At 46.6% G+C, this 24,416-nt stretch overlaps 1 protein-coding gene across 1 annotated transcript; it reads left to right on the top strand.

Annotated features, from left to right (window-relative positions):
* Positions 1-7,905: 7,905 nt before the first annotated feature.
* LOC115302149 (cytochrome P450 1A1) lies at positions 7,906-13,948 on the top strand. Its single transcript, XM_029952159.1, has 8 exons — positions 7,906-7,969; positions 8,770-8,859; positions 10,437-11,298; positions 11,839-11,965; positions 12,058-12,147; positions 12,237-12,360; positions 12,506-12,592; positions 12,744-13,948. The coding sequence occupies exons 3-8, from the start codon at positions 10,459-10,461 to the stop codon at positions 13,027-13,029; spliced, it is 1,554 nt and encodes a 517-aa protein (XP_029808019.1). The 5' UTR covers positions 7,906-7,969; positions 8,770-8,859; positions 10,437-10,458; the 3' UTR covers positions 13,030-13,948.
* Positions 13,949-24,416: the final 10,468 nt, after the last annotated feature.

Raw genomic sequence — 24,416 nt, 5'->3', positions numbered from 1 at the left:
CTGAGCCACCCAGGCTCCCCTAAATTGGTTCTTTGTAAATTTCTGGTCCACCATCCTTGGAACATCAGCTTTTTGTCCCAAGCTGGCTCCCTTTGGTCACAAGATGGCTGCTGCAGCTCCAGCCATCACATTCAGATATGACAAGGGCCTGAGGGACGAGACTGAACCTCTTGCCATGTATCCCTTTTAAGAGTGAAGAAGCCTTTCCTGACAGCTGTGTCAGTTGATCCTGGTTTTCAGAATAGCTTGCTTTGAAGCATTTTTTTCATTAAAGGAATTTCCCTGTCCCTCCTGTGGTTTCAGTAAGCAATCACAAATATGTTCCAGAAAGCATTTGGAACCAGCTGTAGTAAAATTACTCATAATAAACAAACAAACAACTCTGTCGCCAAATGCTCCCACAGTTTCTGTCAAGGGCATGGTCCCCTTCAGACCTATTGGGGCACAGCCTGGCTGCCCCATCAGCCAGTTACAGGCCACTCAGCTAATTTAGAAATCCTTTCTTAACTGCCTCACCACTTGTGGACACTTGATAGCCATTCTCTCTCTCTCTCTCTCTCTCTCTCTCTCTCTCTCTCTCTCTCTCTCTCTCTCTTTTAATTCGGGGGAATAAAAACCCAATCAGAATCTCAGTGTCTCTCCACCCCACTTCTAGCTCTTGGCGGCTGTCCCCTTCCTGGCCATGAAGCCTTCGTGAGCATGCGGGGCCTTTTCAGGCTCTTGGGACCCTCTATCTTCCTGGCCAGTAGTGCAGTCACTGTCTAGGACCCACCGCCCTTAGAAAGAGCAATGGCTTTGACTTCAGTGCCTCCTGGACCCCTCGACAGCCACCTCTATTGGACCTTGTTTCACACACAAAACAGCACCAATGGTCCACAAAGCATTTTCCTTTTTTTCTGAAGGTTTTATTAAAGATGCACTGTTATCAGTAACCAATCTTCCTTCACCTGGTAGATTCTTAAAATTTACCAGATTTCTCCAGATCTCATTAGCCAGAATCACACCACAGATCCGTGTTTAATCCAATCACCAGCTAGGCAGCCGGGGCCACAATGAGTGGTTGGCAGTAGCCAGGACACACCACCGGAGGCTGGGGGTCTAGGGTTAGCCTCCTCCAAAGGCACATAGCTCTAGAAAGGAAGACGAAAGATAATTGCACAAAACTGGGTGGGGGCAGTGTTAGAGTGGCTCTTGGGCTCCTACAAGTGGCGGGGCAGTTGGGAAAGGGTTGCTAAGTTGGTTGAGTGGCCTGTCACTGGCTAGCAGGGTAGCCAGGCTGTGCCCCCATAGGTCTGAATGAGTCCTCCTCCTTGGCAGAGACAGTGGGAGGTCATACAGGAACATTTGGGTGACAAAGCCGAGGCTTTGATAAGAGGACAAGAACAGTAGCTCTCAGCAAACCTCTGTGTTTATTAAAAGGGCATCTCTAACTGGAGATCAGAGCATTTCCCTGAGTGTGCTGCACATGCCCTTTAGCATTTCAACTGTAAACATTTCCTTGTTAGGCTGTTTTCACAACGCACTGGCTAGGCAAACATTCCCCTAACAGTAAAGGCAACTGCCATGCTGAGTAGAATTAGTCAAGCTCTGATATATAATATGGATCTAAATTAATCATAGCTGATGCTATGGAAGGAAGAAGAGAAAAAGGGAAAAAGAAGATCTGCCTTCACCTCCACTGTCCTCTAGAGTTAGCCCAGGATCCCTGGGCGCCTTCCCCCACCCCCAGCCTTCTCTGTGCAGTGTCCCAGGGTCTGTATCTTCCCAGCCATTCCCCACCTATCAAAACATGGAGATCTCTTGTCCCAATCCTGCAGAGGTCTGTCTCTGCTGAGGGCCGCCACAGCGCCTGCTGTCTGCTGAGTATTGTGGGGGGCTGGTTGTGGCCCTGTTGAGAGGAGCCAGGAGGCTTTGAAACTGAAAAAAAGTGAGAACTTCTGGTGGGATTGTGTCTGATCACCTGTCTTCTGATAGCAAAACGACTAACATTTCAGCAGGTGCTGAAGAAAGGATTTGGGTTGGAGTAGATTCATTCGGCTGATCATCTTGGACCTGGTGCCGTGCCTACAAACACCCAGAATATCACCAGGCCTTTACCATTTCAAACTCTATGGGTTTTCCTATTTGGGGACTTCACATGTTTCCATTCACTTCTTTAACAAATATGCATGTGGGGTGCCTGGGTGGCTCAGTCAGGTCAGGTCATGATATCGCAGTTTGTGGGTTCGAGCCCCGCATCAGGCTCTGTGCTGACAGCTCAGAGCCTGGAGCCTGCTTTGGATTCTGTGTCTCCATCTCTCTCTGCCCCTCCCCTGCTCACACTCCATCTCTCTCTGTCTCAAAAAATAAATAAACATTAAAAAAAACCAATATGCATGTCACATCTACAAAATGCCAGTTTGCTCTTGATGAAGCATTGATCAAAACAGTCCATGTTCTGCTGGAGCTTACATTCTAGTCAAGGGATACAGACCACACACAGCCTAAGAAAAATATATAGTGTGTTTGAAGTTTGTAAGTATACAAATAAAAATCAAGTTGAGAAGAGGAAGAGACTGGGAGTTAGTGTAATAGTTTTACATGGGATGACCAAGGAAGGCATATTGAGAAAGTGATATACGAGGAAGTAAGACATGAGGATCTGGGGGGAAAGGGCTTCTGCGGGGAGGGAACAGCAAGTGCAAGGGCCCTGAGACTGAGAGCTGGATATCTTCCACTTACCCCTCCAGACCTCCTCTCCGCTCTTCTCTACTCTCAGTCTTGCAGAGCTGACTTTCATGCGCTACAGGAATGGGTTCCTTGCTCTCTGGTCTTCAGCTGGGTACATGGAAGGCACCAGCAGGATATCAGAGCACAAATAGAGTGAGGTCAGAGTACTTAGCTTCTCTCCCTGCAGGCCCCAATTCGAGGGCGGGGCATTAGGGGCTCTGTTTCCTGCAAGGATTGACCCTGACAGATACAGGCAGGAACTTGCCTGGATTGTCTTAGGAACATCAAGGAGGCTTTTCTGCTTGGAAAGGAGTGAGCTAAGGGAAAGGAAGATTAACAGGCAAGGAGGTCAGAGAGCTAATGGGAGCCATATCTGGAAGGGCCTTGCAGGCCATTATAAGGACCATCGTCATAAACTTCCTCTTGAAAACTCCAACTTGTTCCATCCTGAACTTGGCAAGAGGATGGATGGGGTCTTTTCCTCAGTGAGGAACTGTGACAGAAAATGGGGCATGAGGAACTTAGCAATGGCCATTTCCTTCCCAGGGCATCTCCCAGCCAACAGGGTGGTGGCATAGACTCATCTGATGGCCTCTGCTTCATTCATAGGTTCTCTCTAGATACTCTCCAGCCAACAGCTCCTAAACACCATCATGGGGTCTTCTGGAGATAGAATTAGCCTCCCGTGGTGGTGCTGATGGTGACATTTTTGACACAGGGGCAGGCCAGTGGGAAGCTATTAGGAGTGACTTCTTAGGTTTCTGTCCAACTTTCCCAGGCCGCCTGCAGGTCAGCCTCAAAGGCAAAGGTTTAATCACTCAGAGAATTCTCTGGCATGCAGGTTTTGGTTATAATTCTTCAGTTTCAAATCCTCAACCCTAGCTTCTAGTAGAAGGAAAAGAGGGAGGATGAAGGGAAAGAAGAAGAGGTGAAGAAGAAGGAAAGACAGGAGAAGGAGGAAAAGGCGGAAGTGGTGGTGATATTGCTTCACGTTCTAGAGCTGTTCTATGGGTGAATTTCATTGGCTTCAAGAATAACTGGATCTAGGTGCTCAATGTCATCAATTCTTTCCCTCTCTCCCTCTCCTCATCTCTCAGCTTTGCTTTCTCCTGAATGGACATCATTCTAAAGTAGGCTTTCTTTACAAATGGCCACTGGTAGGCCCAGACTTATTTTCTAACTGGCTTGGCTATCCCCTGACAGAAAGAGAACTTCTCTTTTATGACCATTTCATAAAAACCTCTGTAAAGTTCTCATCAGCCTCAGGCATGTATCAGCCTGATGGTCAAACTTACTGGCTAAGAATAGAAGTGAGGTAGTCTTCAAAGGACAATCGAAGTGGTATTGCCAGAAGAGAGAATGGATGCTGGGCACACAAAACCCTCAGATATCCACTAGCACTGGGGTAATCATATGACTTTTTGTCCAAACCATGACTCTCTGAGAGGAGAGTGAAAGGGGGCACATTTAATAGTTATACCAGTTCAACAGGTTTAGGTAAAGACTTTCCTGGGAAAGTGTTGTCACCTTTAACTAGAATAGTCAAGGGCCAGGGAGCCAGAGGGCGCTGCCCCATCTGAGCCCTGGATCCTGCCAACCAAGTCTGTGTGGCTGTCTGGGCACAGGTAGGGGAGAGGAAGGTCCTCAGAGTTCAGAGCTCAGTGTGGTCGAGGGCAAAGACACACGCAAGGCAAGTTTCAGTGCTCCACATCCACTCACACCCTCTCTTGTCCCACAGCCTCACCCCAACCTCCCGCTACCAAGCCTCATTGGTGCTATGTCCCCTCGGCAGGCTGAGAATGCCCCTCCTCTACTCTTCTTTTATTTACTTATTTTTTATTATTTTAATTAGAAATTTTCTTTATGTCTTTATTTTGAGTGACAGAGACAGAGAGTGAGCTGGGGAGGGGCAGAGAGAGAGAGGGAGACAAAGAATCCAAAGCAGGCTCCAGGCTCTGAGCTGTCAGCACAGATTCCAATGTGGGGCTCAAACCCACGGACTGTGAGATCATACATGACCTGAGCTGAAGTCAGACGCTTAATGATTGAGCCACCAGGCGCCCCCCTCCTCTACTCTTCTTACTCTACCCGCCAGCAGAGCCCCCTTACCTGCCCCAAACTCCAGGGCCTCAGATTTTTCTCAGCTTCTGGAGCACTTCCAGATTCAGCACAGGCTAAGTTTGGGGTATCATTCCTGTCTCCACCATGGGGTAGGGGTTTCTTGTGAGTCTTGCTATCTTCCCATCCCCCCACCACACTGCCTTCAGCAGTGCTGACCAAACACTCCTGGCTGGACCAAGACCCTCAGCCCAGAGCCCTTTCCCCCTCCCCACTGCCCCCCTGCCCTGTCCCCATGTTCCTGGTATCAGGTCAATCGATTGCCAGGGAATCCTAGCCAAAGATCTTCTCACGCAAAGGCATGCAAACTTTGACCCAGGATGGGCTGTTCAGCTCCATGCCAAGGCCTTCTAACTGCCCGCCTGCCTCCCTCTTTCTCTGCCTGGTGATTTGGAGGCCCCTTTTTCTTGTGAGCTATTCACTGAGACAGGGCTTGCTGATGAGAAGTGCAATGCCTCCTGTAAGCCCAGTGCTCCAGACTCTTGTCCAGTAATATGGGGAAATGGGGGCCCCTGACCCAGGGGCTGAGCCTGTCCACCTTTGGACCCCTGAGGCTTTCCTGGTAATCTGGGACAATAAATCATGGTGGGTAGAGCCAGGAAGGAAGAGGCCAGAGTTCTGGACTCTGATTTGCCAAATCTACTTGGGTCTTCTCCTTTCTGGTATTAGTCTCTTCAGCTCGAGGTGCCTGAGAAGTGGGAAAGAAATGGCTTAATTTGCTAATGAATTTCTTTGGGGTCAAGAGCCCCTTAGAGAATGTGAGCAAAGCATCTTCTCCCAAGAGGCGTTTGCTGGCTCCCTGGTCAGAGGCCCCAGCAGATGGTCTTCCATCCCTGATGAGCAGGCTGCCATGATTCTCTAGAGCCAGGGCATTGCTGGGGACTCTGGGAAGCCAAGGGAGAGACTGGGCTGCAGAGCAGGACAGGGATCTGGGGGTGCCTTGATCCTTGCTTCCTTGTCACGGTTTCCATATGGGTTTTTTCTACTCTCTGTGGCTCCACCTCCAACTGAGACTGAAGGACAGACCTTTCCTGGGTACAATGAAGCTCCTCAGGCTGCACCAGAGGTACAGAGGTGGAATGAATGGAAGGATGCTAGGCAGAATGGAAGTCCATACCTCCCTTGTCTCCTGCCTGTCCTTTTGCCTAAGTTATAGCATTAGCACTTTGGACTCAATACCACCCAGGTGGATTTAACTCCTTTACCAATTATTAATATCTTGCAAGGGCTTGACTTAGCAATCTGTTTCTCCCAGATTGGTGTTTGTTCTGGTTAGGGCATGGAGGGAGAAATGACAGGTGGGTTGGGGTCATAGTAGGGGTCAAGTGTTCTGAGAATTACCATGAGGGAGTGTTGGAAGCACAGATCAGGAGACATCAAACTAGCTGTGGGGAGGATTTGGGGTGGAGTAGGGGCTTCCCAAAGAAAGTGATGTTTTAACTGAATTTCAAAATAGGGGAGATTAGAAGTAGAGGTGGTCAGGCCGGGTAGGTTCTGCTGAAGACTCTGGATTTTGCTCAGATGCGAGCTACTGAAGGGTCATGGTTGTGACAGAATGAGATGTTTCATTTTTGGAAAGACCATTCTGGATCCAACAGGCTAGAGAAGGAATTGGAGGGAGCCACAGGCAAGTGGGAACCGGGTTTGGAGGCCATTTTTACTCTAGGGAGCAATGATGGGATCCTGGCCCAAAATGCACAGTAGGGCTGGACAGATGCTAGAGTGAAGTGTGTCCTCCATGTAGTCCAATTTCAGTACAGTAGCCAGAGTGATCTTCCCTGCCTCGGACCCCACAAAGTGTCCGTCTCACACAGAGGAAATGTTTCTAGTGCCCCTGGTACTGCTCCCTCCCAAAGACCACCCTTAGGGGCCATTGATCTTGCCGTTCCCTCAGCCTGGTGCACTCTGCTTCCAGATATCTGTGCATCTTGAGTCTTGATTCTACACTCCTGTCTCTGCTGTGTCATTTTCTGAGTGAGGCCTTCATTGATCGCCCTATTTTTTTAAACGTAGGTTCCACGCCCAAAGTGGGGCTTGAACTCTCAACTCCGAAGATCAAATGTCGCATGCTCCACCAACTGAGCCAGCCAAGCACCCCTGACCACCTTTTTTGAATTGCAATTTCTCCCAACCTGATTCCTACCCCTTCTTTTCTTTTTCGCTAAAGCACTTTTCACTCTCTAACATTCTCTGTGCATTACCGACCCCACACCACCCCGCAGGCCACCAGCGTTAAGTTCCATACGTTGTCAGTTTTGTTCACTTTTATATCAATCGCCAGCATCCAAAACAGTGCCTGCCACATAGTAGGTGTCTGGTAAATATTTGTTCAATGCATGAGTAGAGAGGAAGGTGAGGGAACCTCAGAGGGACGTGGCTCTGGTTTTGGTTGGGCCAGCGGAGGGCGGTGCCATTTGCTGGGTTCAGGAGCACGGTGGGAAAGGCAGGTGATGTGGTTAGTTTGGGACACGTTGAGCTACACATGCAAATGGGGCTTTTTCTCCCAGCACGGTCCACCGAGGGTGGCTCTGCAGGGGCGGGGACAGCGTTCGAGGCAGCCAGCTGGGCGTTGGGTCTGCGTGTCTTGCCACAGGCGTGGACCCAAAATAAGGACACACACAGGAGCCTGCTTGGAGGCAAAAGCCCAGCTCCGCACGCAAACCTGGGCCCTTTGCACCGCACCCCCCCTCCCAATCCAGCAGTGCACCAGAGGCTTCGCGGCTCCTCCTCCTCCACCCTCACCTCTAGCTGGCTAAGGACTGGCTCTTTAACAGTCCCGCCCCCGACTCCCCGCCCCCTTCGCGTGACACTGCTGGTACCCGAGCAGGGAATTGAGCTGTTTAGTGGTTGTTCCGGTCTCACACAACTCCTGGACATCCCGCCCCCGGCCAGGTGGGGCAGGGATGGGCCGCGCGACCTCTGCCCCCTGGAGGGATGTTCCAGACACGTGCACGCTAGCCTGGGGAGGCATCGGTGCCCAGCGCCCCGCTCCTTGGTCCCTGGGCCCCCTCCCCTGCCCGGTCCGGGGTCTTCCTTTCCTCGGCCACCGGGAGCTAGCCGCGCAGCCCCACTAGCTTCCCGATTTCTCCGCCCCGCCAACACGCTAACAACCCCGGGAGTCAAAAAGGAATCTCGAGGGCCGGTGGGTCCCGACTGGACGTACCTCTGGTTTACAGTATTCCAAAGTGGCCCTAGAGCTAGTGAGAGCCAGGGAGAGCTCAGCGAGTGTGAGACAGCACGTTTCCATACATTCCTGCCAGTCCGTTGGAGAGCTCAGACTTCAGCTAGTCGGCCGGCCTCTGGGGGCTCTTGGCGAAGGAGCCAGCCCATTGGCGCCGCTGGCCTTCCGGCCGCGGTGACCTCGGGGCTGGGGTCGCCGCGCTTCTCACGCAAGCCCGAGCCCGGACTCAGTAACTCGGGGGAAACAGGTCATCACGCGGCAGCCTGGCCGCGCCTGCCAAGCTCCTGTCAACTAGTAGCCAGGGGGAGGCACTTGAAAGCCTAGTGTTCCAGTGTATGCAAAAATTAGGGTGAGGGGTCCTCGGGGGTGGAGGTCTTCCAATACCGTGTCTTCGGGCTGTCCTGGGACTTCTCCCTCAAATTCCCACCGCAGCGGGACTCTGTGCTGTCCATGGGTAACCTTGGAACTGAGGTTCCAGGTGTTCCCAGCCTTCACCCCTTCATGAGCTGGCACTTGGATGGGGCGTCGCCATAGCCGGTTTTTATCTGTCCCTCTGAGTACCCCCAATCCTGTCTTCTCCCCAACTTCCCATCCCCCTTTCCTCCCCTGTTCCTCCCTCCTTCACCTCCATCTTACAGCAATCATCCCCCCGCCCCGCAGCCCTCCCCTTCCTCTGTCCCAGCTCCAGAGGGCGAGCTCCAGAGGGCGGGGCCAAGTGTGCAAGCTGTTTATATAAAGGTGACTTCACCCTCCTCCTGAAGGTGACCGTTCTGAGTCTTCCCTGATCTTCTTTGGGGTCCTGGCTTAAGAGACCACTCGTCCCCGCTGTCAGTACGTCCTCACAGCCACAGGTGAGTGCTGGGAGCTTATGGCTTGCCCTTCTCTCCCAACAAAAAGAAAATTTTGATGCCTCCAGGTTTTCCTAGGTGGCCACTGGTCTAGCACCTCAAAAAAGGAGGCTAGATCCTTAGTGACCAGGCACTGCAACCCCGTATTGGGAAAACTGAGGCCAGGGGGAAGGACAGGCATTGCCCAAGGTCCCAAAGCTAGTTCCAGAATTCTAGATATTAGATGGCCCCCTTTAAGGACTCCAGGATTTAGTCTCCAGCTCCATTCCCACTGACTCCCTGAATGCCCTGGGGCTTCCCTATCAGGGTTACCTGGGAGGCTGGAATAAGGACACAACTGTGGAAAGCTGGGATCAGGTGCAGCCCTTTCTTCAGGTGGTGTGATGAGAGGGCTTCTTTCTCGGTGGTCGGGATGGATGGCGGGGTGGGGGGTTCTTACAGCTGTACCTTGCCTTATCTATAAGCTACACCTGGCTGTCCCTACCCTCCCAAGGTATGGCTTGTTAGAGCCAACATGTGCTGGCCAGGACAAAAGATGCAGATCTGAACAGGAGTCCCCGGCACTGCCCTGGGCCTTCCCTACCTCTTTGTCTGTGGTCTCTGGCTTGTACTGGGGGGACAAAGCGGGGGCAATCAGTGTGAAAGACTGCTAGCTGCAGAGACCTGAACCATCAATCCCTGAAAACTCACCAGTTCACATCTCTCTTGGCCTCATACTATCTCGCTAAGGCTAGAGGCCCTTGGGGCACCTGATGAGCAGAAGGGAACACTGTGGCACACCAAGGCCTGTCCTAGTTCACTCAGGGAGTCAGGTCTTGAGTGTGCTTTGAGATATAGCTCCTCCAGGGGGCTGCCTAGAGAGGTGGCTCTATAGGTAAGGTAGGAGCCAGACAATCTCCCCATCTTGGGTGGTTCTCCTGTGAGGCAACCTCACTAGTCAGACTGAGATTCCGCAGGTCAGATGTGGGTTTTCTCTTCTCTGGGATCTAGCTGGGCACCCTGAATCGGAGATCAGATCCCACCCCCTCTCAGGTGATATAACTGGAGCCCAGAAAGGCAAAATGACAAGTCCAAGGCCATGCCATGAAACTGGAATACTCAGGTCTCCTCAACTGCAGTCTAGGGCACCTGGAAAATACCCCAGTCAGAGCCGATGTCTTCATGAATTCACACAACCTTTCTAGAACCAGCCTAGAGAAAAAGTATTATCTCCACCTCTGTTAAATCTAGATTGATTCCTAATTTCCCTTATTCCAGTCTAGCATTTTCTTGCAGTCCTTATCTGGTGGGGGCTTTCCATTCATTCTCTGCTCCAAGCTACTTACCTTCTCTGAGCCTCACTGGAATCTACCTTATAGATGGTGGCCAGGACGGAATGAATGACAGTGAGATTCTTGGCACACGGTGGCAGCTCAACGAGAGCTTCTCCCCATCTCCTCCTTTCCTTCATGTCCAGTTAGCGGTTCTGGATGACAAGATAACCCCTCTCTTTGACTAGAATGCTGACACTTTAGGACATTGGTTCCTCACATCCCCCCTTCTGATGTCTTCATCTTTTCTTCCCACCTACCTCTCAGCAGCAATCTTGAGATCTCTACAAAGATGATGCTTTCTGTGTTTGGACTCTCCATCCCCTTGTCAGCCACAGAGCTTCTCCTGGCCTCTGCTGTCTTCTGCCTGGTGTTCTGGGTGGTCAGGGCTTGGCAGCCTCAGGTTCCCAAAGGCTTGAAGAGTCCACCAGGGCCCTGGGGCTGGCCTCTGCTCGGGCACGTGCTGACCTTGGGGAAGAACCCCCATCTGGTGCTGGCAAGGCTGAGCCAGCGTTATGGGGACGTGCTGCAAATCCGCATTGGCTCCACACCCGTGCTGGTGCTCAGCGGCCTGGACACCATCCGACAGGCCCTGGTGCGTCAGGGTGATGACTTCAAGGGCCGGCCTGATCTCTACAGCTTCACTCTGATCACTGATGGCCAAAGCATGACCTTCAGCCCAGACTCTGGACCGGTGTGGGCTGCCCGCAGGCGCCTGGCCCAGAATGCCCTGAAGAGTTTCTCCATTGCCTCAGACCCGGCTTCCTCATCCTCCTGCTACCTGGAAGAGCACGTGAGCAAGGAGGCTGAGTACCTCATTGGCAAGTTCCGGGAGCTGATGGCAGAGATTGGGCACTTTGACCCCTACAGATATGTGGTGGTGTCAGTGGCCAATGTCATCTGTGCCATGTGCTTTGGCCAGCGCTATGACCATGATGACCAAGAGCTGCTTAGCTTAGTTAATCTGGGTCATGAGTTCTCGGATGGCGCTGCCTCTGGAAATCCTGTGGACTTCTTCCCCATCCTTCGATACCTGCCCAACCGTTCCCTGGATTTCTTCAAGGACATAAATGAGAGGTTCTTCAGCTTCATGAAAAAGATGGTCAAGGAACACTATAAAACTTTTGAGAAGGTATAGGCTGGGGAGAGGCAGGTGGATGGTGGAGAGGAGGTAGGGTTGGGGCCAGAAGGTCAGAGATAAATGGAGCAGCAGGGGGGCTGGAAGGCTCTCAGAGGCCTTCCTCCCTGGGATTTTGAGGCCAGTGGGACAGTGGACTCCATCCTTGGCAGGGAAATAGAACTTTTCCTTGACTAGCCTTTCTTTCCTTTGTCAGACAGCAATATTTGCTGAATAGCCAGTCTGTGCAGAACCCTAGGCCAGTTGTTCTGGGGACCAGGAAGATTTAAAAAGTTGATCTCCTGACCTCACGGAGAGAGAAGGGTGAAGAGCATACCCCGATGACACCTCTGTCTCAAGTGTCCCTTGAGCTGGGGCTGCCAGTATTCTGGGGCAGGAGAGAGCCTTGAAGAGGTGTGAGAAGCTGGGACAGCAGCCTAGGAGTACAGAGGTTAGCTCTTGAACAAAGGTGCTAGAGATGGTGAGGAACTAGGCCTGAATGGAGCGGTAGGTCTGGGTTTGGGATCTTGTTCATCCGTGGGCTTTCCCCACCAGGGTCACATTCGGGATATCACAGACAGCCTGATTGAGCACTGTCAGGACAAGAGGCTGGATGAGAATGCCAATATCCAAATGTCTGATGAGAAGATTGTTAATGTTGTCTTGGACCTCTTTGGAGCTGGTATGAGCTACCCCATTGTGCCTTTCCTGGGCCCAACTGCCCTGATCTGCCAAGCACTTGATTCCTTTTTCCCTTTGTTTTCCTCTGGTCAGGATTTGACACAGTCACAACTGCCATCTCCTGGAGCCTCATGTACCTGGTGACAAGCCCCAATGTACAGAAAAAGATCCAGGAGGAGCTGGGTAGGTGGTGGCTTCCTTTAAAGCACTCAAGGCAGAGGGCCTGGCCTCTTCCAGGCAGCCTCTTCATCCTGGTCCTTTATGTTCTACAGATACAGTGATTGGTAGGGCGCGGCAGCCCCGTCTCTCTGACAGACTCCAACTGCCCTACTTGGAAGCCTTCATCCTGGAGACCTTCCGACATGCCTCCTTTGTTCCTTTCACTATCCCCCATAGGTGAGGCCCCAGGGATCCACTGCTCTCTGATTCTGGGCCTTCCTCCAGTCCATGTCCCTGATCAGGGCTGGTGGAAAGGACATGTATGGGAGGCAGGGAGATCTCATGGTAGCCCTGAGCCTGACTGAGCTTCCTTCCTCCCCAGTACCACAAGAGATACAAGTCTGAGTGGCTTTTACATCCCCAAGGGGCGCTGTGTCTTTGTGAACCAGTGGCAGATCAACCATGACCAGTAAGTTGAGAGCAGGCAGGGGAAAATCTACCCTGTCCCAAGCTGTTCCTGAGCCACTTGCCCATCCTCTACTCTTTGGGGCTGGGGTTCAACCGACTTGATGCTTCAGAGCCCCCAGGCTACACCTTCAGCTGTGTCTCTCTGATTACAGGAAGCTATGGGGTGACCCATCTGAGTTCCGACCAGAACGATTTCTCACTTCTGACGGCACCGTCAACAAGGCACTGAGTGAGAAGGTGATTCTTTTTGGCTTGGGCAAGAGGAAGTGCATTGGTGAGATCATCGCCCGCTTGGAGGTCTTTCTCTTCCTGGCCATCCTGCTGCAGCAGGTGGAATTCAGTGTGGCAAAGGGCACAAAGGTGGACATGACCCCCATTTATGGGCTGACCATGAAGCATGCCCGCTGTGAGTACTTCCAAGCGCGGATACGCACTTAGGGGTCAGAGAGCGCTGCAACTTAGACTCTATCTACTTGGCCTGTCTGGGCAGCCAGGCCAGGGGGCTGGCTTGAGGTCTGGGTTTGGGGGGGCGGACTAAACTTTGGCCTGAAACTCACAGATATTGGTCTGGCTGATTTTTGCTGTCTGGGCTGCAGGCAAGCCTGAAGGATCATGCCTGCTCCCCACCTTGGACTTGCTCCTCTGCAGACTGACCACAGAAAATGGACACAGCAGGGGCCAAAATAAAAGTAGCAGATGGAGACTTCCAGAATTGTGCTTGAGGCAGGAGGCTTAGTAAGGTTAGGACGTCCTCAGGCCCCTGGAAACCTCTAGGGAATCCTCTAGAAGCCTCTAAACCCAGTGGCTGGCTGGCTTTCTGTGCGGGCTGACTGGCTTAAGAAACATTTATAGAAGGTCAAGCCAGGGCCTATCCAATCTCTTTGACAATTGGGAGCGGTCAAGAGTGAAGGGAAGAGACAGCTTAGGAATCTCAGGCACAGAGGTGGTCTCTCATCTTGAATAAGGATGAGCAGTCTGACCACATGGGTCTGGGACACTGCGATGCCTTCTTCTGCTCTCCTGCAGGCAGGAACAGGACTGCAAACTGGACTTGTAAGGACCCTGTTCCTGTCCAGGAGGGGCTGGGCGCTTGTACCCTCTGCAGAGCGCAGAGGGAGTGCCCAGATTCAGACATCAGAGTCAGGTCTCTATACCCAATATAAAAATGCCTTTTAAAAATGTTTATATGCAAGAAGTTTTATATTTTAGCCTGCATTGTACTGGCATGCCTTCACTTATCATATGTAAGAGCTTAAGAACAACTTATTGAGTGCAATAGAAAAAATTCTAACCCAGGTCTCCAGAAATGTGTAAGAAGCTTCTACCTAAGCTAAATAAAGACATTTTATAGAAGTCCTATGGTGGAAATTTTTTTGAATCTGGAATGAAGCTATCACTTGTCTACACGCTTACTTTGAGCCCAGTCTCATGTTGGATTTTAGTGTGGGAGAAAAAAGAAGAAGAGTGGTCCGTGAAGAGGTGAAGCCATGGTTCTCAGGAAGCTTGTAATCCATTTGGGGCACAAGACTCTATCACCACACTGTGTTCCACCTTCTCTAACTGACCACACATTGATAAAGTACATTCTCTAGACCAGACACTGGGTGGTAAAGAGCAAATAAAACATGGTCTCTTTCTTCAGAAGCCTCCCAAATTGGTTGGAAGAACCAACTTATAAACACATCATGTAATTCATTGTGATTAGGGCTCTATCAGACAGATCACCCAGGAAGGTGAGGCACAGAGCTGGGGCTCGCTGGGTGGGGCGCAAGGGTGGAGGGGGCTGCTGCAGATTAGGGAATATCTATGCAGATCCCTTTTCAAAGAATGAGAGACAATCTCACTTGTGTCTCATGGCATTAGTTTCTCAAGTCCAACAGGGAAGTCTCTAGTCAAAGTCTATAGGGGGGAAGAAGAAGGTTCTCAGCTAAGAAGTTGTGGTCTGCTCCTTACTTACTCATGCCTGGTTTAGGACCTGTTCCCTTATTGGAACCCAAGGCTGGTCAGCATTGGAATGAGGCCTTTGGTCAATGGGCCCCACAAGAAGACTGTGGCTCAGGTTTCACACTGAAAGTCCCTGTCCATCTGGGATGTCAGAGTAGTTAGTGGTGCCCATTATGGACAGAGGCTGGACCCACATAGCCAGGAGATGTTCTGACTGAGGGACTGAGGGATACCACATCTTGGGATGTGACCTCCTGCCTAGCTTTCTTCCTCTAGCATTGTGCAATAGCCAGCAGGTGCTATTCAGGTCCTGTGCTTTCTGGCAGGGGTAGATAAAGCCAACATACTGAAAGTTTCAGTCTACTGCAAGGGGGGAGCTGAAGTCAGCTGGATCAACCCCGTTTATGTAGGGAAATGAGGCATTTGGTGCCCAATATTTCTTGTACTGACTTTTAATTTTTATTTTTTGTTTTTATTTATTTTTGAGAGACAGAGCATGCGTGGGGGAGGGGCAGAGAGAGAGGGAGACACAAAATCCCAAGCAGGCTCTAGGCTCTGAGCTGTTAGCACAGAGCCTGATGTGGGCTTGAACCCACGATCTGTGAGATCATGATCTGAGCTGAAGCTGGACACTTAACCAGGACTGAGCTATCCAGGCACCCATTATTGACTTATTTTTTACTTAAAAAATAACTTGTATTATATGCTATAACATGGATGAGCTTTGAAAACATCACATTAAGTGAAAGAAGCCAGGCACAAAAGACCACATATTATATGATTTCATTTATATAAAATATTTAGAGTAATATAAATGTAAATCTATAGAGACAGAAAGTAGATTAGTGGTTTCTGGGGATGGGGGTGGGGGAAATGGAAGGTGCAGGCATTTCTTTTAGGGCTGATGGAAATATTCTAGAATTAGATAGGTGTAAAAGTTGTATAATGTTGTGAATATACTAAAAACCAATGAATTATGCTAAAACAGTAAAGAAAAAGTTTGCTGACTTTTGTTCTAAGAGAAAAGTGAAAGACATGGGGATAGCATATGAAAAACAATTTATGTAACTGTTTTCAGTAATCAATTGGTAATGGTAATATTAGTACTTCTTTTTGAGACTATAGTTTAATGGAGGATAAAACAAATGAGTAATTAATAATGAAAATATCTGAATTCATCATCACCTGTATTCTAAAGACTTAGGATTTTTGGTATGTAAAAAAGAAGATAGAGATATAATATAGGAAATGTTAAGTAAACATATACAAATATATGTATATATACAAGTGACTCTTGAACAATGTGGGGGTTCTGGGCACTGACCCCCATGCAGTAAAAAAATCTTTGTATAACTTTTGACTTCCTCAAAACTTAACTAATAGCCTACTGTTGACCAGAGGCCTTACCCATAACATAAACAGTCAATTAATGCATGCTTTGTCTATGTATTATATATTGTATTCTTACAATAAAGTAAGCTACAGAATAGAAAATTATTAAAAGAATCATAAGGAAGAGAAATATATGTATAGTATCATACTGTATATATATATAAAACTATGTATAAGTGGACCCACCCAGTTCAAATCTTTGTTGTTCAACAGTCAACCGTGCGTGTGTATGTGTGTGTATTTCTGTGTTAGAATCAGGGACCAACTCATAGCAATCCCTGATGCCTAGATAACCATCCAGGTGCTCTCCACTTCTTGGGGAAATGCTGGTTACAGATTTGAGGCAGGAAATCTCAAAGATGAGCCCAGAGTAGCTGCTCATACCACACAGCAAAAGCCACAAAGACTACCAAGAGTGAATCAATCTATTTAGGAGCCAAAGACAGGGCAATTTGAGTGTCAATAATCATAATTGCCATTGATTAAAATCTATCAAATATGTTTGAATCCACAAGTTCATAAGCATCGATGTATCTATTTTTTTAATTAGCTGGTTACCTTCAGAGAAACCAGTTAAGCATCTTAACACGTGAGAAACAAAGGCAAAATATTAAGCATTTATCCTACCTTTCCTACCTATAGATAAGCAAATAGTAGATGAGAAGCATCTCTTAAGTATTCCAATTAATAAATGGAAAAGAAATAATAGAATGTCACTACTTTACAGTCACCAACAAATTAATGGATGTGGGCATTGTACCCAACAACTGATAGCATCCTAAAAATGAGAGAAAACCAGACATGTGCTTCCTGATGAAAGAACCCAACACTGCCAACAGTATTGCCAAAGGGATTCAATAAAAGTCTAATAACTTGGCCTTTGGATCTAGCTTCCAGTCTGAAATAAATACAGAGGATTAAGAAACATGCTAGACAGAAGGTTAGTATGCAATCAGTAAATTTTAGACCTTGGGAAACTATAAGTCTGAGGTCTGGGGTATTCAACAGAAAAATTATAAGGGAAACAGAATTGGAGGGAAAACTTGTAAATTAAAAGAGACTTCAAAGATGTATAGGTGTGTCTAGGTGGCTCCTTTGGTTAAGGGTTAAGTGTTCTACTCTTGATTTTAGCTCAGGTCTTGATCTCAGGGTCATGAGTTCAAACCTCATGTTAGTCTCCATGCTGAGCGTGAAGCCTACTTTAAAAAAAAGTATAGAATTTTAATAAATGAACAGGGGCACCTGAGTGGCTAAGTCAGTTAAGAGTCTGACTCTTGATTTTGGCTCAGGTCATGATCTCACAGTTTGTGAGTTCAAGCGCTGTGTTTGGGTCTGTGCTGGCAGTGTGGAGGCTGCTAGGGATTCTCTCTCTCACTCTCTCTCGCTGCCCCCCACCTCTCTCTCAAAATAAATAAATAAACTTTAAAAATTCAATAGGATCTGGTAATTCCATTTCAGGGTATTTATTTGAAGAAAACAAAAACCCTAACTCAAAATATACATTCCCATGTTTGTTGCAAAATTATTTAACAAGAGTCAAGATAAGGAAGCAACCTAAGTGTCCGTTGACAGATGAATGGATAAAGAAGGTGAGTGCGTGTGTGTGTGTGTGTGTGTGTGTGTGTGTGTGTGATTGTGTGTGTGTGGAGAGAGGAATTAAATGAACGAAATCTTGCCATTTGTGATGACATGGATGGACCTTGAGGGCGTTATGCTAAGTAAACTAAGTCAGACAGTGAAAGACGAGTACCACGTAGTTTCACTTATAAACAGAATCTAAAACACAACACAAGCAAACAAACAAAACAAAATCCAGACTCATATATAGAGAGAATAGAGTAGTGGTTGCCAGACAGGAAAGGGGTTAGGAGTATGAAACGGTGAAGGGGAATATAGTCAATAACACTGCATTGACTTTTTAAATTTTTTTAAATTTATTTTTGAGAGAGAGAAAAAGAGACAGTGTGCAAGCAGGGAGGGGCAGAGAGAGAGGGAGACATAGGATCTGAAGCAGGTTCCAGGCTCTGAGTTGTCAGCACAGAGCCTGACATAGGGCTTGAACCCGCCAACTGCGAGATCATGACCTGAGTCCAAGTCAGAGGCTTAACCAACTGAGCCACCCAGGCGCCCCTGCATTGACTTTGTATGGTGGCAGAAGGTAACTAGACTTATTGTGGTGACCAGTTTGTAATGTATACAAATGTGGAATTACTGTCTTGTACACATGAAACTAACAGAATAGTACCTGTCAGTTATACTCCAATTAAAAGAAAAGGGAATACTCATACATTGCTGTGGAAATGTAAAACGGTGTTGCCACTTTGGAAAATAATTTTTTAAAAGATTAAACACAGAGTCATCATATAATCCAGTAATTCCATTCTTAGGTGTATAATCAAGAGAATTAAAACATATATCTACATGAAAACTTACACATGGATGTTCCTAACAGTGTTATTCATTATAGCCAAAAAAAGTGGAAATAATTCAAATATTCATCACCTGATGAGTGAATAAATAAAATGTGGTATATCCATGCAATGGAATATTATTATGCCATAAAATGATTGTATCAGAAGCACTTATACATTCTGTAATATGGATGAGCCTTGAAAACATTAAGTCAAAGAAGCCGGGTATTATATACATGCTACATATCATATGATTTAATTTATATGACAAGTCCAATAACAGGCAAATCCGTGGAAACAGAAAGCAGATTAGTGATTGCCAACGCCTGAGGGGTAGGAGGAATGGCGTGTGACTGCTAAGAGGTACAGGGTTCTTTTCTCATGGTTTGTAAGATTGGGTCCCACATCAGGCTCTGCGCTGACAGTGTGGAGCCTGCCTGGGATTCTCTCTCCCTCTCTCTCTGCCCCCTCCCCTGCTTGCATGCTCGCTCTCTCTCTCTCAAAATAAATAAATAAATATGAAAAAATTTTAAAAAAGAAAGAAATAATTATTGACAGGGACTTCGTAATGCCATCTTCTTAATTGTTTTCTGGCTATTGTTTTTAATGTTTATTTATTTATTTTGAGATAGAGAGAGCAGGGGAGGGGAAGAGAGAGAGGGAGAGAGAGAGAATCCCAAGTAGGCTCCACGTCCACCACAGAGCCTGACTTGGGGCCAGATCTCATGACCACGAGGAGCCCACGACCTGAGATCAAGACCTGAGATCACCACCTGAGCTGACATCAAGAGTTGGACACTTAACCATCTGAGCCACCCAGGTGCCCTTCTGGCTATTTTGTAGTTCCCTTGTGTTTTTCTTCCTCTCTTTCTGCCTTCCTTTGTGAATGGATGATTTTTTGTAGTGGTAGGCTTTGATTCCCTTCTCTTCATTTTCTGTGAATCTTCTGCTTTGTGGTTACCATGAGGCTTACAAGATACATCTTATAGATATAACAGTCTATTTTATGTGGATAACATTTTGTTTATTTTTTTAATGCTTTTTCTAAATTTATTTTTTGGGAGAGAGAGAAAGAGCATAACTGGCGGAGGAGAAATAGAGATGGGGGACAGAGGATCCAAAGTGGGCACTGCACTGACCGGCTGACAGCAGCAAGTCTGACATGGGAATCAAACTCACAAACTGTGAAATCATGACCTGAGCTGCCCAGGTGCCCCTAGATGAATGACAATTTAACTTCAATCACATACAAAATCTCTATTCTTTCTTTCACTCCCTGCTTTTGTTTTTGATGTCACAATTTACATCTCTTTATATTGTGTATCTATTATCAAATTATTGTAGCTATAGCTATTTTAATAATTTTGTCCTTTAACATTTTTTTCTTTAAGTCCAGTGTAATTAAATGTAATTAGTGTTATATTAGTTTCAAGTGTACAATATAGTGATTCAGCAATTCTATACATTACTCAGAGCTCATCACGTGTCCTTTTAACCTTTATACTAGAATTAAGTGATTGACACCACCATATTACAGTATTAGAGTATTCTGAATTTGACTATGTGTTTACCTTTAACTAGTAAGATGTATATTTTCATATGCTTTCATGTTACTAATTAGCATTTTTTGTTTCAGCTTAAAGAACTCTCTTTAGCATTTCTTGCAAGGGAGTGGTGAATTCCCTCAGCTTTTGTTTGTTAGGGATAATCTTTACCTTGTACAGGTTTAACTTAAAATAGCAAAGACGGGGGCCCTGCATGGCTCATTAGTTAAGCATCTGACTCTTGATTTCAGCTCAGATCATGATCTCATGGTTCATGAGTTGGAGCCCCACATCGGGCTCTGTACTGAGAGTGCGGAGCCTGCTTGGGATTCTCTCTCTCCCTCTCTCTCTGCCCCTCCCCCACTCATGCTGGCCCTCTCTCTCTCTCTCAAAATAAACAAGAAAAATCACAAAGCTAATGTAATATACATTACTTAATAACACATTCATAAAATCAATCCTATTTTAAGATTAAAAATTAAAACTTTAAATAATATTGTCTTCTAATGTTGTAGGGTATGACTAAATCTATAAATATATTCATATAATAATGTCAGTAAGCAAAAAATTTAAATATGGTAGGAAAAAGGGGACTTACAGCTAAAGGAATATTATGGCCTGAAACAGAGTTTGTTCTAGATATGAAGAACTAAATAATATTCTTTGTCATCTGCAGATTCTACTCAGACCATAAAATTATATTTTGCCTCACCTATGTAAATGCTCCCTCAATTCTCAAAAATCTAATTTGTTTCCCAGCTGCCTTTTCCTAAATTCTTAGGTTGTTTTATTTTTTATTTTTCCCTTAAAAAGTTTTTTAATGTTTATTTATTTATAACTGAGAGAGTCAGAGAATAAGCAGGCGAGGGGCAGAGAGAGAGGGAGACACAGAATCTGAAGCAGGCTCCAGGCTTTGAGCTGTCAGCACAGAGCCTGACATCGGGCTTGAGCCCACAAACTGTGAGATCATGACCTGAGCCAAAATCAGATGCTTAACTGATTGAGCCACCCAGGGGCCTCATTTTCCTTTCAAGTAGGCTTCACAGCGAGTGCAGAGCCCAATGCAGGACCTGAACCCATAACCAAGAGATCAACACGTGGGCTGAGATTAAGAGTTGGAAGTTTAACCAACTGAGGCATCTGGACACTCCCTAGGTTATTTTAAATAAAGCAACAAGGTGGGGGGCGTGCGCCTGGGTGGCTCAGTATGTTGAGCATCCAACATCTGATCAGGTCAAGATCTTGTGGCTTCTGAGTTCAAGCCCCGCCTCTGGCTGGCTCTGTGCTGACAGCTCAAAGCCTGGAGCCTGCTTCAGATTCTGTGTTTCCCTCTCTCTGCCCCTCCTCTGCTCACACTCTGTGTCTTTCTTTCTCTCTAACAAAAATAAATAAACATAAACAAAAGAGTTCGGTGTTCAACTGACTAAGCCACCAGGAGCCCCTAGCTTTACCATTCTAGACCTCCATGACATACACTGTCAAGTCAAAAACTGCAGATTAGTGCTGTGGTGTTCTTGACCTAAGAGTTAATTCCTGATGGTTGATACCCTTGTTAGTGACTATTAGTGTGGCCCGCAGTACAATAAGGCAGAAACAAGTCTTGTTAAAACTCCCTTCTATATGTTGGCAGAGGCAAGTGGGTGCTCCCCACTGACTTAATCTACAATGGCTCCCAGAAATTTGAGTCTACTGGTCAGGTAAGTTCTACCCAGTTCAGATAACTATCTCTAAGCAGCAGTATCTGGTGGAGTTCTGTAACTTGGGAACTTAGGAAGTCTTCAAGAAGATTTGGTGAGTAGTAAATTCTGTCACTGTGGTTATTATTTTCAGCTGCCACTACTGTTATTGTCTCTCATTTCTTACCTTCATAGTCAAATTTCTTGAAATTGTCCACATTCACTGCTTACACTTGTTCGTCTCCCATTCTCTCCTGACCCAACTGACCTTTGACTTTTGGCTCCTCCCTCTGTCAAAATCACCAGGGACCTCCTACTTACTAAATCTAGTGTACATTTTCAGTCTTCCTCTGATTCAAGCTCTTTGCAGTATTTAGCACTGTTAACGATTCTCTTAAAATTCTCTCTTTTCAAAAACAATGATCACTTTTATGGGTCTCTGGCATTACCCACTGTTGAGTTTTCTTTTGTATTTCTAGTTTCAGCTTCTCAATTTCCTTTGAATCATTCTCTCCTTATGTGTATCCCTTAAATGTTGGTATTCATCAAAGTTCTGTCCTTGGCCCTTGACTATTCCCTTGCTGTATGCTATCCCTGAACAATATCACCCATTATTGCGTCTTTAAGTACTGCCAGGTTATTGAGGATTTCCAAGTCTCTTCTATCTCTCCTGAGCACCAGATCCACATTTCCAATTTCCTCCCAGATACTCCACAGCAGGCCCACTCCTAACACACAAGGAGACCTCTGACCTGTTTCCCTTTTCTTCCCACCCCTATTCTACCCCACACTATGAGGGGCTTTTCAGATCCACATGGGTGAACATTTCAGCCTGAATTTCCAAGCTCCATCCACACTCTCCAAATAACCACATTTTTGTCCACTTCTTGGGCCTAGGGGTATTGCACAACAGCAGTGAGGTCCACCATCAGGATGACCTGGGCAAGATGTTTATCTATGGCCTAAAAGTGGACTCAGGCCATTTGGAAAGGAATTTGGGAACCCTAGGAATGTAAAATAGAGCAGGTCTGAAAGAAGTGTGTGTGAGCTCTGGGTAGTTATGTTCCCTTAGCCCCACAGAGAAAGGTTTGGCTTAAGGAGTCCCAGAGTGTGGACTATCTAAAGTGTAGAGTCTATGGCAAGGCTCCCAATTTCCCAAGTCAAGGATTTTAAATGCGCCTACAGTACCTTAAACTCAGCATATGCAGGGGTGCCTGGGTGGCTCAGTTGGTTAAGCATTCGGCTTTGGCTCAGGTCATGAGATCGAGGTTCGAGGGTTCAAGCCCCACGTTGGGCTCTGTGCTGACAGCTAGTTTGGAGCCTGGAGCCTGCTTAGGATTCTGTGTCTCCCTCTCTCTCTGACCCTCCCCTGATCGTGCTGTCTCTTTCTGTCTCTCAAAAATAAATTTAAAAGTATAAAAAAAAAACAAAAAATACACACACAAAAACAAATTCTTCATTTGTTTCCCATTGCCTTTAGGATAAATCCAAATTCCTTAGGGCATAGAAGGCTCCTCAGGATCTGGCGGTGCTTATGTTTCCAGATCAATCTATCATCACTTCCTCCCTTTACATATGTGTTCCATTCAAGTTGAACTACTTGTATTTCCCTGGATGGCCTGTAATTCACCCACATTTCCTTGGTTTTCTATACAATCCTCCCATTACTGGAATGACCTTCCTATTTCACCTAATAATTCCCTTTTTATTCTTTATATCTCAGCCTAGATGTTACATTTAGAAAACCCCATGCTTTCTGTTAGCACCCTCTTCCCCCACTTCCTTGTCTTGGGGAATTACATTAGCATATAACTTTTTGAGTCTGGATTTAACTTTACATAATGTATTTGAGATTCATTCATTTTGTTGCATACATTAGTTAATTTTTGTTTGCATGGATGGATCTACCATAGCACGTTTATGCATTCCTCAGTTGAGGGACATAAAGTTGTTTTCAATTGTTGGGTACCAGTTTTTATATGAATACAGGTTTTAATTTCATTTGAGTAAATAGGAGTGCCAGGTGTATGGGTAAGGATGGTTCCAATTAAGTTGTTTAAAATTATCACTAGTGGGGCTCCTGGGTGACTCAGTTGGTTAAGTGCCTCACTCTTGATTTCAGCTCAGTCATGATCTCATGATTTGTGGATTTGAGCCCTGCATCAGGCTCTGTGCTGACAGTATGGTAGCCTGCTTGGGATTCTCTCTCTCTCCTTCTCTGTCTTCCCCTCCCTTGCTTGCACTCTCTCTCTCAAAATAGATAAATGAAACTTAAGAAATAAAATGATCATAAGTAACACACAGACCTTAATATATTCAGTGAATTTCCATTGTTTTTATTGATGCTCAAATTATCCTACTTTTGACCAGTGGGAGCTTCTTAAGTTGGCTTCCAAGTTCTTTTAGCGAATTTGGGAGACTAGTAGTCTGATAGCTGCTGTGTTTTTTTGTACAAGATGTTCCGGGTATGTGGTATTTCTTTTCCCAACTAGTGTTCAGTTTAACACATGGAGAATTAATCTGTATAGCTGGGGGTTGTAGCAAAAACAAGGTGTTTGAAACAGTGTTATAGCAGGACTTCCCCTTTTTCCTAATTATGTAAAATGCTAATCTTTAATTTGAATTTATTGTATAATTAATGACCACCCCCAATTCTAGATTCTATTGAAAAAATATATACCTCTTGGGCAAAAGTAGGTATGCTTTAGTGTAGGAACCATCAGAGCTGAAGGAAAAAGGCTAAGTTTGGCTTTGGAGGAGAAAGGAAATAACTAAGTTCGGCTTTGGAGGAGTAAACCTTGTCAATTTCTGTGAGATTTGGGCTTGGGGTGGTTGTCAGAGGCTGGGGGAGGGAATGG

This window comes from Suricata suricatta, chromosome 9 (assembly GCF_006229205.1).
Source record: "Suricata suricatta isolate VVHF042 chromosome 9, meerkat_22Aug2017_6uvM2_HiC, whole genome shotgun sequence".
Lineage (NCBI taxonomy): Eukaryota > Metazoa > Chordata > Mammalia > Carnivora > Herpestidae > Suricata > Suricata suricatta.
Note: the sequence above shows the minus strand (reverse complement) of the source record. Positions and strands in the feature narration are given on the sequence as shown.

Excerpts from the sequence above, each read along its gene's own strand:
- LOC115302149 (XM_029952159.1), top strand. The coding sequence starts at position 10,459 with ATGATGCTTTCTGTGTTTGGACTCTCCATCCCCTTGTCAGCCACAGAG. Across the intron at positions 12,148-12,236 it reads AAAGATCCAGGAGGAGCTGG|ATACAGTGATTGGTAGGGCG; the intron begins GTAGGTGGTGGC and ends TATGTTCTACAG. Across the intron at positions 12,361-12,505 it reads CCTTTCACTATCCCCCATAG|TACCACAAGAGATACAAGTC; the intron begins GTGAGGCCCCAG and ends CTTCCTCCCCAG.